Source organism: Amphibalanus amphitrite, unplaced genomic scaffold, assembly GCF_019059575.1.
Source record: "Amphibalanus amphitrite isolate SeventyFive unplaced genomic scaffold, NRLGWU_Aamphi_draft 000223F_arrow, whole genome shotgun sequence".
NCBI lineage: Eukaryota > Metazoa > Arthropoda > Thecostraca > Balanomorpha > Balanidae > Amphibalanus > Amphibalanus amphitrite.
In genome coordinates, this window is record NW_024881718.1 from 545,245 (window position 1) to 561,333 (window position 16,089).

The following is a 16,089-nucleotide window of genomic DNA, read 5'->3' on the forward strand; positions in this document are numbered from 1 at the left end:
GTTGTGTATGTTTAGTCGGGTTAGCTTAGATTAGATGGTTAGTTTTTTAATTTGCAAAGTGTCCATAAAAATGTGACCTGAGCAATGAGCATTCTCCTGACTAGCCTGACAGCTGACCTAGCCTCAATCATCACACATATTTGCAGCCTACCCAAGACCTGCATAGCAGTAGCACCCAGTTATAGGTAGGTACTCACCCTAACTCAATCTTACCTGCTAACCTTCAACTTGCCAACAGTTAGCTCACCCACGGTATATAGAGAACTAGGTAAAACCGGTTCGCCGCCACAACACTAAGGTATTTTGACCACTATTTTCAGCTGGCCTTTTCATTCCAAAAAAGGGAACTAGGCCTCATATTTTTATATGTTTTATTATTTACATATATATTATCAAGAAATGTATTCAGGGCAGGACTGGTGTATTTCTGTAAAGTATTTACGAAGATAATTTTGAAGCCGGCCACGCCATTTCGAAAATAATCAATCTTAGGTTGTAGGGATTCTTTAGTAACGAAAATGTGTTTTCATCCTTAAAAATAAAAACTAATAGTGAAAACCTATTATCATAGCCTAATATTGCTTCTTTGAATTTCGAAACCACCATGCTCCCAAAGTTGTCATCCCGCCGGACCTGCCAAAGTTATACCACGAATTCTCGAATAATACCAGTGGTGTGGGTTTCAAATCAGTAGCAGTCAATATCAAAATTGAATTGTCTTTCATATTTTATGTGTGTTTTGCATTTACTAATGCTCAAAACTAGAATTAATCCATGTTGAATACATCACTACCATTGGTGTTCTTTGTCACCCTGTTCCACTAAATTTAATATTGTTTAAAAACAAGACCGAGTCGGCATCTAAATAAACCAACAAAATGTGCAAAAATGCACAGACTATAACATATAAAAGTGTTAAAGCTCAGCTAATTGGGGCTCATTGTCAATTTTCCTTCCAAAGTTGAAATTTAAAGTTTTGGGTACCAAACAGTCTTGAACAAAAACATTCATAGTTGGTAAACCTACCGCAGATGGGCTCATAAAAGGTGTTCATCATAATAAAAATTAAATTTTCTTTCCCGATAAGCATGTTTTATTGCAGTTTCGGTGTCATAAGATATATTTTTTTGGTCTAGAATGTGAGAGCTACCTTGCTGCCAAAAGTCACACTGTAACAATCAATGGAATATTACTAAGAAATAAAACCGAGTCGGCATCTATTTATCGTACAATAATATACAAAATTAAATTTTATATCTGCTGGTGTAAGGTTTTATACAAAATAAATTGGGGCTCAGTACGAAATTCGATGTTCAAATCTGCAGACCATGATTATCACCTGCAGCTGCGCACAGTTTACTGTACTGCTATCGCTAGCGAACGCCAGCGCTCTCATTTGATTGGTTTAACGGCGTGTTCGTTGCTGACGGAGAACATCCCTGATTTTTGAATTTGTTTTGATTAGGCCGATTAGGCACATTGGAATTCGGTTAAAATTCAATTTAAAATTGTGCAGCTTGTTGATGGTAGAAGTTGTGAAGCGCATAACATAAAAGAATTGTGTAGAGATTGTATGGGGTGTTGGCGTTTTTGTAGTTTCCTTTTTCTTGTGCTCTTTTGAGATCTTTGCAGGGGTTGGAAATTTGCAATCACAATGCCACCAGGACACAGTGTTTTTTTTTTTGTTTTCATGCCACAATTATGGGCAACACGGCAGGGCAAAGTTTGCCTCAAGTCCTGGCTCGTTCGTAGCCTTGATTTGCATTCAAGAAAGCAGGTCTGTGCCCGAATGGATGCTGCACATTTTTGATATTCTTCAAAGCAATCGAGGTTCATTTGCCGATGCTGCATGGAGTATGCGAAGCAAAGCAGTGTCATGCTGACGCGGAGACGAAGACGTGAGTATGAAACAGACTACAATACTTGGCAAAAAGGCAAGCAAAATGCATCACTTAGTTCGACTAATCCGCATCATTCTATATCAACCAATCTGGAAATGTGTACCCTCCAGTGTACCAGTATGCCCTGCATAAATGTGGAAGAATTGAGCCAGAGCCCATGCTAAGCGTGAATTGCTGTGTAGACTTACAAACCCCACCATGCACCAGGCATCCTTGAGCATGTGCTGTGTTGTGCAGGTGATTGTGCATTGGTGTTCATGTGCTCCTGGGTGCCTTTTTGGTGGGGGGGGGAGCTCGAGCTGGTTTTAGACTAGCAACATTATTTCTAGACAAGTTATTTGTTGATTTTTTACATTTACTCAAGTTACATTTGGAAAGTCTTACATTCGGAGTACAGCTAGGCACATCAGCCCACCATGGGAGTCTGACTAGTAAAATGTAGTGTTTGCAACCTGTGGTGACATTGAATAAGCCAAATGATATAAGATCGTCATCATGCGCTGCTGTCGCCTTTATTTTCATTGTGTGTTGTGTGGTTCTTGAGTTATCATCCTATCCACCAGGTTGTATCTGGCGGTGGTTCTGGAGACAGCGCGGTTCGATCCAGCTGTGGGCCGGACGTCACCCAGCAGAAATGGCAGCGTGTTATCACCAGCTACGAGGCGCGCATACAGACATTGTCCAGAAACAATCAGGTCATCTCCAGGTCAGTTGTGCATCCCACCGACTCTGTAGGGCAGTGATATAATGCCAATTGTGTTACCTGCCCCCTGATAGGTGATAATGGCGTCCCCCCGTCCTCGGTGAGTGGCGTGATGACTGTGACCGGTCACCGGTCGACCACAGGTCGATCGGGGCCGGTTGTCGCTGTGGTCCGAGAGCCGAGGCGGGCCCAGGGGCGACCTCCTTGGCCGTCTGATGGAGGCGTGGTCCCATACATGCATTTCCCATCAATATATGAATTTATCAATTTATAGGTAAATGGTTGTGACCAATCACTGTTCAACGTCTGCCAATATAACCCGACCTGCATCCTCCTCTGCCCTCCACCCTCAGGCAGTCAGCTGAGTCAGATCTAGGACCAGCTCCAGAGCATGAACCTGTCATTGAGGGTCGGCAGGCACCACCTATCCTTCACTGTACAATCCTTTGGTGTTACAAGTTACAACCAGATTAATTGCTTTATGCTCCACTCAGTCTGCTGTTTGACCATAATGGGCTGTTTGAATGGCATGGCATATTGTGTCATAAGGAAAAAATATAGCATTGCAGTTAAAGGCCTACTTGCATGACTATGCTTCCAGTGAATGCTCTGAATATTTCTTGGTGAGTTAAATAGATTACCTTAGGGATATTCAGCATAGGACTTGAAAATAATATGGTCCCTAATGAGTCATTAACTCTTTACTGTGTTTCAGAGCGCCACGCGACCACGATGGGACTGCCAACGATGGCCTGCTCACCGACAGCTCCCGCCAGCCAACGGGCTTCCGCCAGCCAACGGCGTTCTGCTCGCCGATGGTGGCCCGACGACCGACGGTCGCTCGCCGGCCGAAGGTGATCCGGTAGCCGAACGAGACTCGCCGACCTACGCCGATCGACGCCGGCCCGCCCGCCTACGGCGCCCTGCCAGCCGACCGCGTCCCGCTCGCCGACGGCGTCGATACGCCGGCGCGCGTGTCGACATTGATCAGAAACGATCACATTATGTCCAGGTCAGTAATTGTGTCAACCAACGCATCCACAGGTCAGCTGTGTCCTGCTTCGTTACTAGGTCAGTGACCCTAGGTGGGTTGCTTGGGGGAACTTTATGTGTTGCCGGGATGGGATGTCTGCTAATGCAGGTGCCGTTGCAAGTGTCGTGACGCTTGATGGTCTCAGGCTTGAGCTTCGAGTGAGTGAGAAATGCTGAGTGAGAAATGTGTAATGTGTATTATACAGGCGAATGTACTGTTATTATGGATGAGTGTGCGACAGGGAACGTTATGAGGTATGATTCGTGGTCGCCGTGGCTGGTAGTGGCATTTTACGCGACCGTCGTGACCTGTGACGGCAGCCGTGACTGCTATATGACAGTCGCCGTGACTGTTCTATAACGGCCTTCGTGACTGAAACGTGACGGTCGTCACTCGTCGTGACGTGCCGCGACTCGCTGTTTTGCAGGTCATTAGTCGCGGGCGCTCGAGCTGACGGTGTCGTCTGACGGCTCCACGGTGACCAGCGCCGCCTCCGCCGAGAACATCCGACTCCTGAAATGCTAATGGCCGTACACGAACAAGAGGCTCTAAACATCCAGGTGCAGGATAAGCGCCATGCTCAGAGGCGTCATCTGGAGAAGGCCGCACAGTGCACTTAAGGCTGAGCTCGGGTGTAGTGCGCGCAGACAGATATGATCAACTGACGGGCCGGCCATCAGATTTCAGTACGGAACTCAAGATGATTGGAGCCGACGTGGTTCGGTTGATAGTGTGTCAGGGTTGATTGAGAGTGGAGGCGAAACACCCGGATCTGTGAATGATACGCCGATACGGATCTCGACGTCGTCTCGCAATTTGTGCTATGTAATATGACGGCTATGCCGTGGTATCATTCACTCTCGATGCGCTAATAAATAATAAATAGGACAGAGACCGGAATTAAGATTATTATATTTGGATGTAAGGGGCAGGTTTTGGCCAGCGCTATATTAGAAATCGTGAGCGTGCTAGTTGCAATCAATCGCGCGCTTCTTGCTGAGCATCTGTGAGCGAGAAAATACTTTCTCTGGAACGTTCGTCGTAAAATATGTGTATCTTTGGAATAAGTTGTCAGAACATGAATGCATTTTTGGTGTCCACTGCAGCTGCTGTTCTGGAACAGAAACATGCCGAGATCGGCTGTGTAGGTATGTACTATGTACGCTGTGGCAAAATCAAGCAGCCGTACCATGAATCAAAAGCGATATGTGAATTAAAGTGGATATATTTCACTATTTTTTTCAGTTTTATCATACAGATCACAGAAATGCGTCAAATACTGATCACACCCGGTTCCAAACAACTAAACGCTTGCGATCACTGGAAAGTAAATAAACAATAGATATCCATGTGGCTGCCTGGCGTGATCCGAGACTCTCTCTCTCTCTCTCTCTCTCTCTCTCTCTCTCTCTCTCTCTCTCTCTCTCTCTCTCTCTCTCTCTCTCTCTCTCTCTCTCTCTCTCTTTCTCTCTCGCTCTCTGTTGTTGCTGACGCACACAGGACAACACAGCCGAATCGCGACGATGGAGAGCACGGAACGATGCTGGTGACTGGCGGACCAGCGAAAACAGGAAAGGAGATGAATAGCTCTAGCTCCCGTCTGCGCGCGGAAGGGCTCTGATTGGCGCGGCTCGCTGACTCCATTGGCTCATCAGACTGTTGTTGGTTTCCTCCTTCCCCTCCCACAAGCGTAGCCACTAGTCAGGTAGCTAAGTTGTGCGTGGAAGCGAGCGGCCAGAGCGGCGCTAGGTGTCGCCCTCCCAGCGACCGGGCAGTGCAGCTGGACGTGCCCCGGATGGTCCGCATCTGATCTCGGCACACTCGGCAGAGTGCGACCGGACACTCCATGGAGTTGCATAGCGTCGATAGGCCGTATGGTGTCGCTGTCGTAATTATAAAAGCGTAAGCAGAAGGCTGAAACAAGATATAGAATGCTTTTCTTTACATTTAATATCGCAAAGCACAGCTTTATGCGCTGGCTACGATATGTGCGTGTCGGTTGCGGCAGTAATCATCGAAGAAATATATGATTTATGAACGTTTCTTGATCATAGAATGATAAAACATTGCAATGTTTGCCTGTTGTGAAGAAAACTCCTATACTGCCGCTCTATCGTCCGGAATTATTCGTGTTTGATTACGGCGATTCCGCCACTCTATCAGCTGATTTTTGTTTCCGAGTCACGTGACCAACCGGTGTCTCCCTGAGCTCACCTTGCCAAGCCGTATCCAACTATCCAGGGAAACAGTCAACTGAGGAACTGGCTCATTGGGTGGCTGGTGTGAGTCTGTGCATTTAAAGTGTTTCTTCTCTGAAGCTGCTCTGCACTGCTGTATGTCATGTTAGATGCTCAGAAATGTGGGAAATGATTACTTAGCTACTTAAGTTCTTTGTTAATGCTCGAGACATGAACAAGTACAGATCCTGCAGGGTACAGCTATGAGTTAGGTGCTAGGTGAGTATGTTATGTGAATGTGGATGTGCTGTTCCCTGTTTGACCATAGTAAGTATACAAACAAGCACAGGGTCACAGTTATATTCAATCTCCACACAAACATACAACAAAAACGGCCATATGGCCTAACTCCGAACACACCACAGATAACTTAAGCCTTTGCAGGCACAAAAATGTTTTGATTAACAGGACAGGTATACAATATATCCTCTGTCCTTGGGGGATCTTGCTGCCAAGTTGAGTTACGATGACTTAACTTCAGGATTGATCAACCTTTTCTTAGCCACTGCTTATATACGAGAAAGACCAAATGCTTGTTTCTTTGATTTACAGGACATGTATACAATATATCCTCTGTCCTTGGGGGATCTTGCTGCCAAGTTGAGGTACGATGACTGAACTTCAGGATTGATCAACCTTTTCTTAGCCACTGCATATATACGAGAAAGACCAAATGCTTGTTTGTAAACTGCGTTGAAAATTTAATGATCCACCATCAATTCTGACATGAAGGCACAAATGAAATAGTTCCCTCTCCTTTTGGAATACACAAAGCAAAATATTTAATAAAATTTAGTGGATGGACAAGAGCAATTAGCGTAGCTTCCCCTCAAGTTAACTTCTGGCACTAATGAATTACACTGACGCTTATTCGCTTCATATTTTGTAACAAACGCGCTAAAACTGCAATATAACAGCACTATATGCTTCTTGACAAAATGCAATACAAGTAAAAATTTAGCCCTGATGGCATTCATTCTTGGTGGAAACGTAATTACAAAATATTTTGTAGTAACTATTAAATTCCGGCTGAAAACAGTCCACGGTTTAAAAAAGAATCATTCAAATGACGGTCCATTCTTGCGGTCCTGAAATCGCCACTATTTCCGGCCTCTCCAACGCAACTCGTTGTCCAGACGTAAATATGCGTATGTGCATACGGCCTTGGTATGTGCCATGGCCCGGGAGGCATATGGCCGGTGTCTTATTTCATATTCTTTTCTCGACATTGAGAACAATACTCGTGCTGGGATCTACATTGAGCTGGGTGAGACTAAATGCTTACTTCGAAATATAAGCTGCGTTGCGGCATTGGCGGTTATGTGCGGCGTGTATGCCGCATGATTAGTAAGCGGCGACCACTAAATTAAAAACTCAATAGCTTTGACCTGTTTTCAATGGATAACACTGCATACCAAAAATGTCCATCGCTCTCGTCATAGGATATTTAGATTTAAATAACTAACTTATCTACATCATTGTTTTGAACCAAATTAATACTCAGCCGCGAACGTATAAGGTATAACCCCTTGCCGTTTCGCTCCTGATCAAGCTAGAGCTTCGCGGAAAAAAACGAGCGTGTTGCCCGTGACGAGAGAAAGCCGATGATACCCAATTTTAAGGTCCTAGGTCATCCAGGTCAATGACCCAAAAGGCGGGAAAATTGGGACCTGTTAGAACGTCGTAGTGTGGCTGCTATGGGGTTTTTCGGGGTGCTGATCACGAATATCATGCTAGTTTTGATCACAGATGATGTCTTCATTCATTTAGGCCAGGTCGGGTTAGGTCAGGTCAGGTCAACCAGTAGAGGTCCTGCCAGGTATTTGTAGTAGGTGTCAACCGCCTCTGACAGCCTCGTAACATGTTACGAAGGCACCAAAACCAATGACCTGACCTGACCTTCAGGTGACCTTGACACCCACCCTAATGCATGGGGGCAACATCATATCACATGTTTGAACGCTTGAAACCACGAAAAGACTGCAAACGCGCTGCTAATGCGAGCCGACATACGCTGAATCGCGGTTCCGGCCAAACATGGTCTCGAAAAGTAGGTCACAGGTCAAAGGTCATTTGGGTCAGGGTCATGAAATTTTCAGGGTGGGTGTTAAATTGATCAATGCGAGGGTACTGAAAGTTTCGTCACGATCAGCCGCTTATTAAGCGAGTTATTCGCGAAAAACCTTAGGGGGGTTGATGCCAACCCCCCCCCCCCCCCTGTGCGGGCGAGGTCATGTTTTGATAGCAAGACTGAAACAGACTTTTTTGGGTAGCCAGGAAATCGCATGCTAGAGCCTATTCAAATTCTTTTATCGGCCTTTATATGCACCAGTCGCATACAGGTACGGGATTTAGCATACGATTTCCAGACAATCGAAAGACTGTTTGGAGCCAACAAAGGAAGGAATGAGTGAGTTAACCCTCGCCCGTATAGGGGGGGTCGAACGGACCCCCCCCCCATGGTTTTTCACGAATAACTCGCGTAAAAAGCGGCCGATCGCGACGAAACTTTCAGTACCCTCGCGTTGATCAATTTTACACCTACCCTGAAAATTTCATGACCCTGACCCCAATGACCTTTGACCTGTGACCTACTTTTCGAGACCATGTTTGGCCGGAATCGCGATTCGGCGTATGTCGGCTCGCATTAGCCGCGCGTTTGCAGTCTTTTCGTGGTTTCAAGCGTTCAAACTTGTGATATGATGTTGCCCCCATGCATTAGGGTGGGTGTCAAGGTCACCTGAAGGTCAGGTCAGGTCATTGACCTTTGGTGACCTCGGTTCACTTTTTCGAGTTTTACATGTTTCTAGGCCAGTTTTTGGAGCTGAATTCGAATTTAGCAACCATATGAACGTTTACGAAGTAGTTTTGGTACCTTCGTAACATGTTACGAAGCTGTCAGAGGCGGTTGACACCTACTAGGAATACCCGGCAGGACCCCTACTGGTTGACCTGACCTGACCTGACCCGACCTGGACTAAATGCATAAAGACATCATCTGTAATCAAAACTAACATGATATTCGTGATCAGCGCCCCGAAAAACCCCATAGCAGCCACATTTTACAACGTTCTAGCAGGTCCCGATTTTCCCGACATTTGGGTCATTGACCTGACCTGCAAGGTCAACCAATGACCTAGGACCTTAAAATTAGGTATCATCGGCTTCCTCTCGTCACGGGCAACACGCTCGTTTTTCCGCGAAGCTCTAGCTCGATCAGGGGCGAAACGGCAAGGGGGGGTCCAACGGACCCCCCCCCCCCCTTATACGTTCGCGGCTGGAAAAACACCAATACGGGCGAGGGTTAAGTTGAAAGTATTAATTTGGTTCAAAATGATGATGTAGATAACCTAGTTATTTAAAGCTAAATATCTTATGACGAGAGCGGTTGGCATTTTTGGTATGCAGTGTTATTCATTGAGAACCGGTCGGAGCGTTTGAGTCTTTAATTTAGTGGTCGCCGCTTACTAATCATGCGGCATACACGCCGCACATAACCGCCAATGCCGCAACGCAGCTTAGATTTCGAAGTAAGCATTTAGTCCCACCCCATTGAGCTCTCTTAGAGCCCAGGTACCGCATAAGCCGCCAACAGCCTACTTCATGGAGACCACTTGGGCACGTATTATGGTTAACTCAATCATGTTCCATGAAATAAGCTAAACAATATTTTTATAGTCACCGTGATAATCTTGAAAGAAAGCGTCAAATAGTATCCAGTCTTAATTTGCATGCTTTCAACTTAATGTTAGCGATGGTCTGACATTATCAAACGAGCATGGTTCACATTGATCACGAATTTACTTTATGGAACGTATTTTACTAGAAGAGGGCAAAAACGCTTTATCACCACTCATTGCCAAAGAAGACTGAGGAAGATTTTGGAAATCACGTGAGTTGCATAACGAAATGGCTGCTACCAGTTTACGCGGTCAAATGTGTAAAAATACGCAACACTTCTTCAAAACTGCGATGGCCCATACCTCCTGGGGGCCCATACCTCCCGGGTCTCCCCTACTTGCTTTTCTTTACATCTTTATTTCATGCGTCGTGAAGTACTGGTTTTATTTTTAGTAGCGCAAGACTGCGCAACGTATTATTTTCCTCAAGCAGAGTTAGTGGGAGTCTGCCATTTGAGCATTAGTGGTGCTGCAACACCCCCAAAGGTATAAAGATCGACACTCATGGGGGTTCTGTCTTTGATGGTAAACAGAGTTGCGGGGAGGGTGCGGCGGGAAAAGGGGAGGGGTTCTGTCTCTGATGGTAAACAGAGTTACGGGGAGGGTGCGGCGGGAAAAGGGGAAGGGTTCTGTCTCTGATGGTAAACAGAGTTGCGGGGAGGGTGTGGCGGGAAAAGGGGAGGGGTTCTGTCTCTGATGGTAAACAGAGTTGCGGGGAGGGTGTGGCGGGAAAAGGGGAGGGGTTCTGTCTCTGATGGTAAACAGAGTTGCGGGGAGGGTGTGGCGGGAAAAGGGGAGGGGTTTTGTCTCTGATGGTAAACAGAGTTGCGGGGAGGGTGTGGCGGGAAAAGGGGAGGGGTTCTGTCTCTGATGGTAAACAGAGTTGCGGGGAGGGTGTGGCGGAAAAAGGGGAGGGGTGTGCCGGGGGTGGGCGGTGCGTCGGTGCCGCCGCCGGTGGCGGCGGCCGGCCGCAGTTGGCGCCGGGCGGGCCCGCCGCCATGTGGTGCTCGGCAAGCGGCTGCCGGCTGGCCGCGCTGCTGGTAGCCGTCTGCTCCTCTACCAGCTGCCAGCACATCTCGGCAGGTACGGCTCGACGACCGCCGCCGGCAATGACATTGTTATCTGCACCATCATCTTACTGTGTGGGATGGGAGGTTGTATCTAGTTGAGCAAAGTCGGGTAATATCTCGGAAGACCCTGCAATCAGGCGCGCAGAACTCCTTATAGAATAACCGGCGCGATTCCCAACGCTTTCGATGGATCTCCCCATTAACTCAATGTCCATCCCAGCATGGTTACAATCGCCACCATATCGCCACGTCTGTATGTATTTAACGTCCTGAGACCTTCTGTTTTTAGCATATGCCGAAGTATGCCTTTAGCATTAGCGCGAGCGTGCGGTAAAAGCTTTTTGGATTAAAGCGCATAATGCTTAAGGCAATTGGACAAAGGTTTCGGACCATGGGCAAAACATTAGAGATGTCAATCGGATACCAACTTTTTGGTATACCGATACCAAACCGATACCAACTTGGTAGGTATTTGGTATTTCAATCGTAATGTGTTTGGTATTTTGTTGGTATCATGAACCCTCACTAATGTATAAGAGGCTAAGAAATCGGTATAAAGTTGGTATTTCCCTCATTTTCCCAAGTTGGTTTGGTTTCGGTATTTCCCCACGGTTTTGGTTGGTATTTGGTTTGGTATCAGTAACTATTCCGATTTTCCGTAATTGACACCACTACAAAACATTTTACCAGCGAACTTTTGAAGCATTTCCTGAGAAAGAGGAACCTGCCAAAGCCAAGACAAACTTCGTTTAATAATGATAAAACAAAGACATTGATTTAACATCCAAAGTGTGTTTCGATAAGACAGTGACGCAAGTGCATGCAGTCAGGGCACTATGAGTCTTTAACCCGCGCCCTGCTGGGGGGGGGGGGGTGTTTGAACACCCTCCCGTGTGGTTTTTCGCGAATATCTCAAAACGGCGCGGAGCGCCGCCGTTTTCGGTACACCTTATCATACATCAATTCTACATATTTTGTGAAAATTTCAGACCAAGGTCATTCAAGGTCAGGTCACCAGGTCACTTGAAGTGACCTCACCTCATAAAAAGTTGCAATGTCTGCCATAGCTAACCGAGTGACCGATTGCTTTGAAACTTTCAGCGATTGCTAAGAGCAATAACATGTACAAAATGCATATCTCAGAATTTTGATATCGATGACCTAAGATCACGAAAATTTTGCGACCTCCCCATTATAAGTCAATGGGAGAAAATTGAAATGCGCCTCTTTTGGACGAAAGACATTTTAAACACTCCCAAATACTGATTGAATGGTGTGAAACGTTTTTTTGAGCATGATTATGATTATAATGGAAATCAGATGGATTAGTAACCTTTTGCTCATAACTAATGTAAGCCAAAAACAAATCCAAATACTCCCAAATACTGAATTACAAGTACGACACACTGGAAATGAAAATGGTGTCCGTGACCCCTCTTTATGCCCCTGAGGTCATCTCAGGTCACGAAAGGTATCTAACAGTTTTTCGCAAATAACTTTTGATAGAGGCATGCTAGAGTGATGACAACGCCTTAGATGTGTTCAGCTCGACGATACGGATCGACTGGTATGCAACATGACCCTTTTCGGTCAGGTCATGGCCTTGACCTGAGGTCAAATTTTCAAGTTGACCTTTCAAGGTCAAGGTATTGTTCATTCGATGCGTCATGACGAGAGGAACACGATGCCGGTAAAAGTAAGCTCATACAAGGCTTGGGTCAAAAGTTATCGCAGAAAACTGTTTCCGAAAAAATCGGTTATTTTTTCAGTTTTGCCCCCTGCAGGCAAAACCGTTGACGTTAGGTCAAATCTGAGAGAATTGTTCAGAAAGGGCGTTATTAGGGCTATCGAATGCACTTTTCCGCGGCGTTTTAGCTCTATTGGTTCTCGAGTCATGCGTTGGCTTCTTGGAAATTGTCGACATTCGACCTTAAAATCGGCGAAATTTTGCCTTCAATTACCTCTGGTGACCTGACCTTTGACCTTACCAAAAAAGTGACCGAAGTGATATCGTCATTATTTTTGGCGCTCTTTCGAACGCCGCCTTTCGCGTATCGCTACGTGGCCCAGGAGCCGAGTTAGAAGGGGGTGTTTAAACACCCCCAGCAGGGCGTGGAAATTCAGGACCCCCAGCCGGGCGCGGGTTAAATTGGTGGTTTACCAAGTAATGCGCGGTTCGTTCATTTTGTTCGACGAATGACAGGTATGTATGTACTTGTACATGAACCACCTACTTTCCTGAAACGTCCACGTTTTGGCAGTTGCTGATGTTAAAAACGAAGGTAGCGCCGGGTGCCACGGTGACCTCTGTGGATGACTTCGTCTTTTTGTGGCCGAAAACTCTGACCCATTCATGATGCTAGTGCACAGAGCCCTCTGAACATGCACGTCTGCTATAGCGTAGCGTTCAAGACATGCCACAGACTTGTGCCCAGTTAGCTGTGCTACCTATTCGCGTGGGCATCCGGTGTCTAGAGCTCTTTTTACGCACGTTTTGCGTGCCGAGTGATTGCTTCTTTTTCCCCGATGCCTGCTTTTTCACACGCTTCTTTGAGGAATGAAGCTAGCTTATTTTTCCCCATGGGAGCCTTCTTGTACCATTGAAATGTTGTGTCTTTCTCTGGGGACCAGCAGTTGTTTACCGCCAAGAAAAAGGGACTTTCGTCATCCAGCATTTCCTTTGGGCGGTGTACGGCAAGCTTCTTGTGAGCCTCGATGGGACATCTTCTGGAATCTTCTTCGTTTTTGAAGACTTTTGGGTTGAACACCCGAGCACCGGAAGTACTTCCTCCGTCTCGGGTCTTGGTCGCTCGTTAAACTCTAGGTACTCGGACCCTGTCTCATCCAGGGGTAGCCAGTAACAGTTGGTGGCATTAGGCCAAATTGGCGCTAAAAACTACTACCCCATTGGGTTTCCATGTTAAATCGGCCTTTTTCAAGCGAGCCCCACACGTAAGCTAAAAGATAAAGTGCCAATATTATTGTGGGAAAAGGTAGCCTCAAGCTTCCTCTACAACCTTTTTATCTAGCGTTTTTCGATGCAGAGGCCATAACAGGTCCAAAAAGCATTGGACGCTGCCCGAGGTACCAAAAGCCCCTCCATTAGAGCACAAATTCCTGCGCATGCGCATATTACCTCAACCCTGTACTAGCGTAAATTAGCGATACTGCTCACGGACTCGATCAGCCAATCAGCGTCCCCAATGACATTAATAGATGTCGCTAGCATCACGCTAATCTTACTTGCCAACAAGGCCCTAAATAGGATAGCCCAACCGACACAAGAAAAACCAAACACCCACCGATCGAATGATACCCCTGTTGGCGTTGCGGAGCCCGCGGGTCACCCTAGTATGCTCTGTTTATTGCAGGTGGCTGTGAGGCACCACAGCTGACTATTAATGGCACAAGATTTTCGTCTGACGTAAACTACAGCAAAGCAAAGGTATGTGCAATAGGGCTGGTCGAAGGTAACTTTTTTTTAAGTGAAGTGATTTTCAGACGGACTAATTCATATAACGGTAAAAAAAATAGTCTTACGATTAAAAAAAAAAGAATTGGGCTCGCCGTCGGAGTTTTTGTTGGGTGAGACTAAATGCTTACTTCGAAATCTAAGCTGTGTTGCGGCATTGGCGGTTATGTGCGGCGTGTATGCCGCATGATTAGTAAGCGGCGACCACTAAATTAAAGACTTAAACGCTCCAACCTGTTTTCAATGAATAACACTGCATACCAAAAATGCCAATCGCTCTCGTCATAAGATATTTAGATTTAAATAACTAATTTATCTGCATCATCATTTTGAACCAAATTAATGCTTTCAACTTAGTACTCACTCATTCCTTCCTTCGTTGGCTCCAAACAGTACTTCGATTGTCTGCGTATGCCAAATCCCGCACCTGTATACGACTGGTGTATATAAAGGCCGATGTAAGAATTTCAATAGACTCTCGCATGCGATTTCCTCGCTACCCAAAAAGTCTGTTTCAGTCATGCTATCAAAACATGGTATGTCAGCCCTCTCACCAGCTTGTAGTGCCCCTGACCGTCACCGACTCCCTTCCCTCCTTAAAAGCCTAGTTTCCCTCCATCATCTCTATTAGATTTAGGTGATGCTCCGACAAATTCACAAACAAGACCAAACTTGTTCGGAGTTCGGACTGTGAGTTAACCCTCGCCCTTTAGGAGGGGGGGGGGGTCGAACGGACTCCCCTCGGTATTTCGCAAATAACTCGCGTAAAAAGCGGCCGATCACGACGTAACTTTTAGTACTCTCGCGTTGATCAATTTTACACCTACCCTGAAAATTTCATGACCCTGACGCAAATAACCTTTGACCTGTGACCTACTTTTCGAGACCACGTTTGGCCGGAACCGCGATTCAGCGTATGTCGGCTCGCATTAGCAGCGCGTTTGCAGTCTTTTCGTGGTTTCAAGCGTTCAAACATGTGATATGATGTTTCCCCCATGCATTAGGGTGGGTGTCAAGGTCACCTGAAGGTCAGGTCAGGTCATTGACCTTTGGTGACCTCGATTCACTTTTTCGAGTTTGACATGTTTCTAGGCCAGTTTTTTCGAGCTGAATTCGAATTAAGCAACCACATGAACGTTTACAAAGTAGTTTTGGTGCCTTCGTAACATGTTACGAGGCTGTCAGAGGCGGTTGACACCTACTACAAATACCCGGCAGGACCTCTACTGGTTGACCTGACCTGACCTAACCCGACCTGGCCTAAATGAATGAAGACATCATCTGTGATCAAAACTAGCATGATATTCGTGATCAGCACCCCGAAAAACCCCATAGCAGCCACACTACGACGTTCTAACAGGTCCCAATTTTCCCGCCTTTTGGGTCATTGACCTGGATGACCTAGGACCTTAAAATTGGGTATCATCGGCTTTCTCTCGTCACGGGCAACACGCTCGTTTTTTCCGCGAAGCTCTAGCTTGATCAGGAGCGAAACGGCAAGGGGTTATACCTTATACGTTCGCGGCTGGAAAAACACCAATACGGGCGAGGGTCAAGTTGAAAGTATTAATTTGGTTCAAAACAATGATGTAGATAAGTTAGTTATTTAAATCTAAATATCCTATGACGAGAGCGATGGACATTTTTGGTATGCAGTGTTATCCATTGAAAACAGGTCAAAGCTATTGAGTTTTTAACCCGCGCCATGCTGGGGGGTGTTTGAACACCCCCCCCTTGTGGTTTTTCGCGAATATCTCAAAAACGGCGGCGCGGAGCGCCGCCGTTTTTGGTACACCTTATCGTACATCAATTCTACACATGTTGTGAAAATTTCAGACCAAGGTCATTCAAGGTCAGGTCACCAGGTCACTTGAAGTGACCTCACCTCATAAAAAGTTTCAATGTCTGTCATAGCTACACCGAGTGACCGATCGCTTTGAAACTTTCAGCGATTGCTAAGAGCAATAGCATGTACAAAATGTATATCTCAGAA

At 46.1% G+C, this 16,089-nt stretch overlaps 2 protein-coding genes across 3 annotated transcripts in view; both read left to right on the plus strand.

The window, feature by feature from the left end:
- The first annotated feature begins 453 nt into the window (after window positions 1-453).
- LOC122385554 lies at window positions 454-4,869 on the plus strand. 2 transcript variants are annotated; one of them, XM_043373900.1, is made up of 4 exons: window positions 454-1,934; window positions 2,465-2,607; window positions 3,320-3,616; window positions 4,065-4,869. In XM_043373900.1, exons 1-4 carry the CDS (start codon window positions 1,850-1,852, stop codon window positions 4,089-4,091), a joined length of 552 nt encoding a protein of 183 aa, XP_043229835.1. In that variant the 5' UTR covers window positions 454-1,849; the 3' UTR covers window positions 4,092-4,869. The 2 variants fall into 2 exon arrangements, with proteins under 2 accessions (XP_043229835.1, XP_043229836.1); XM_043373901.1 differs by having other exon boundaries at window positions 454-1,898.
- A 5,674-nt stretch (window positions 4,870-10,543) lies between these two features.
- The window catches only part of LOC122385553 (locomotion-related protein Hikaru genki-like), a gene marked incomplete at its 3' end in the record, with an annotated part of 234,824 nt that continues 229,278 nt past the window's right edge, over window positions 10,544-16,089 (plus strand). Inside the window, exons 1-2 of the mRNA XM_043373899.1 lie at window positions 10,544-10,637; window positions 13,996-14,069. Of these exons, the coding sequence (XP_043229834.1) occupies window positions 10,553-10,637; window positions 13,996-14,069 (159 nt within the window). The remainder of the gene's footprint in view (window positions 10,638-13,995; window positions 14,070-16,089) is intronic.

Bases quoted from the DNA above. Each gene is read 5' to 3' on its own strand.
- LOC122385554 (XM_043373900.1), top strand. From the start codon at position 1,850: ATGGAGTATGCGAAGCAAAGCAGTGTCATGCTGACGCGGAGACGAAGA. The intron at 1,935-2,464 runs GCAAGCAAAATG...CCTATCCACCAG, and splicing joins CTACAATACTTGGCAAAAAG to GTTGTATCTGGCGGTGGTTC. The intron at 2,608-3,319 runs GTCAGTTGTGCA...ACTGTGTTTCAG, and splicing joins AACAATCAGGTCATCTCCAG to AGCGCCACGCGACCACGATG.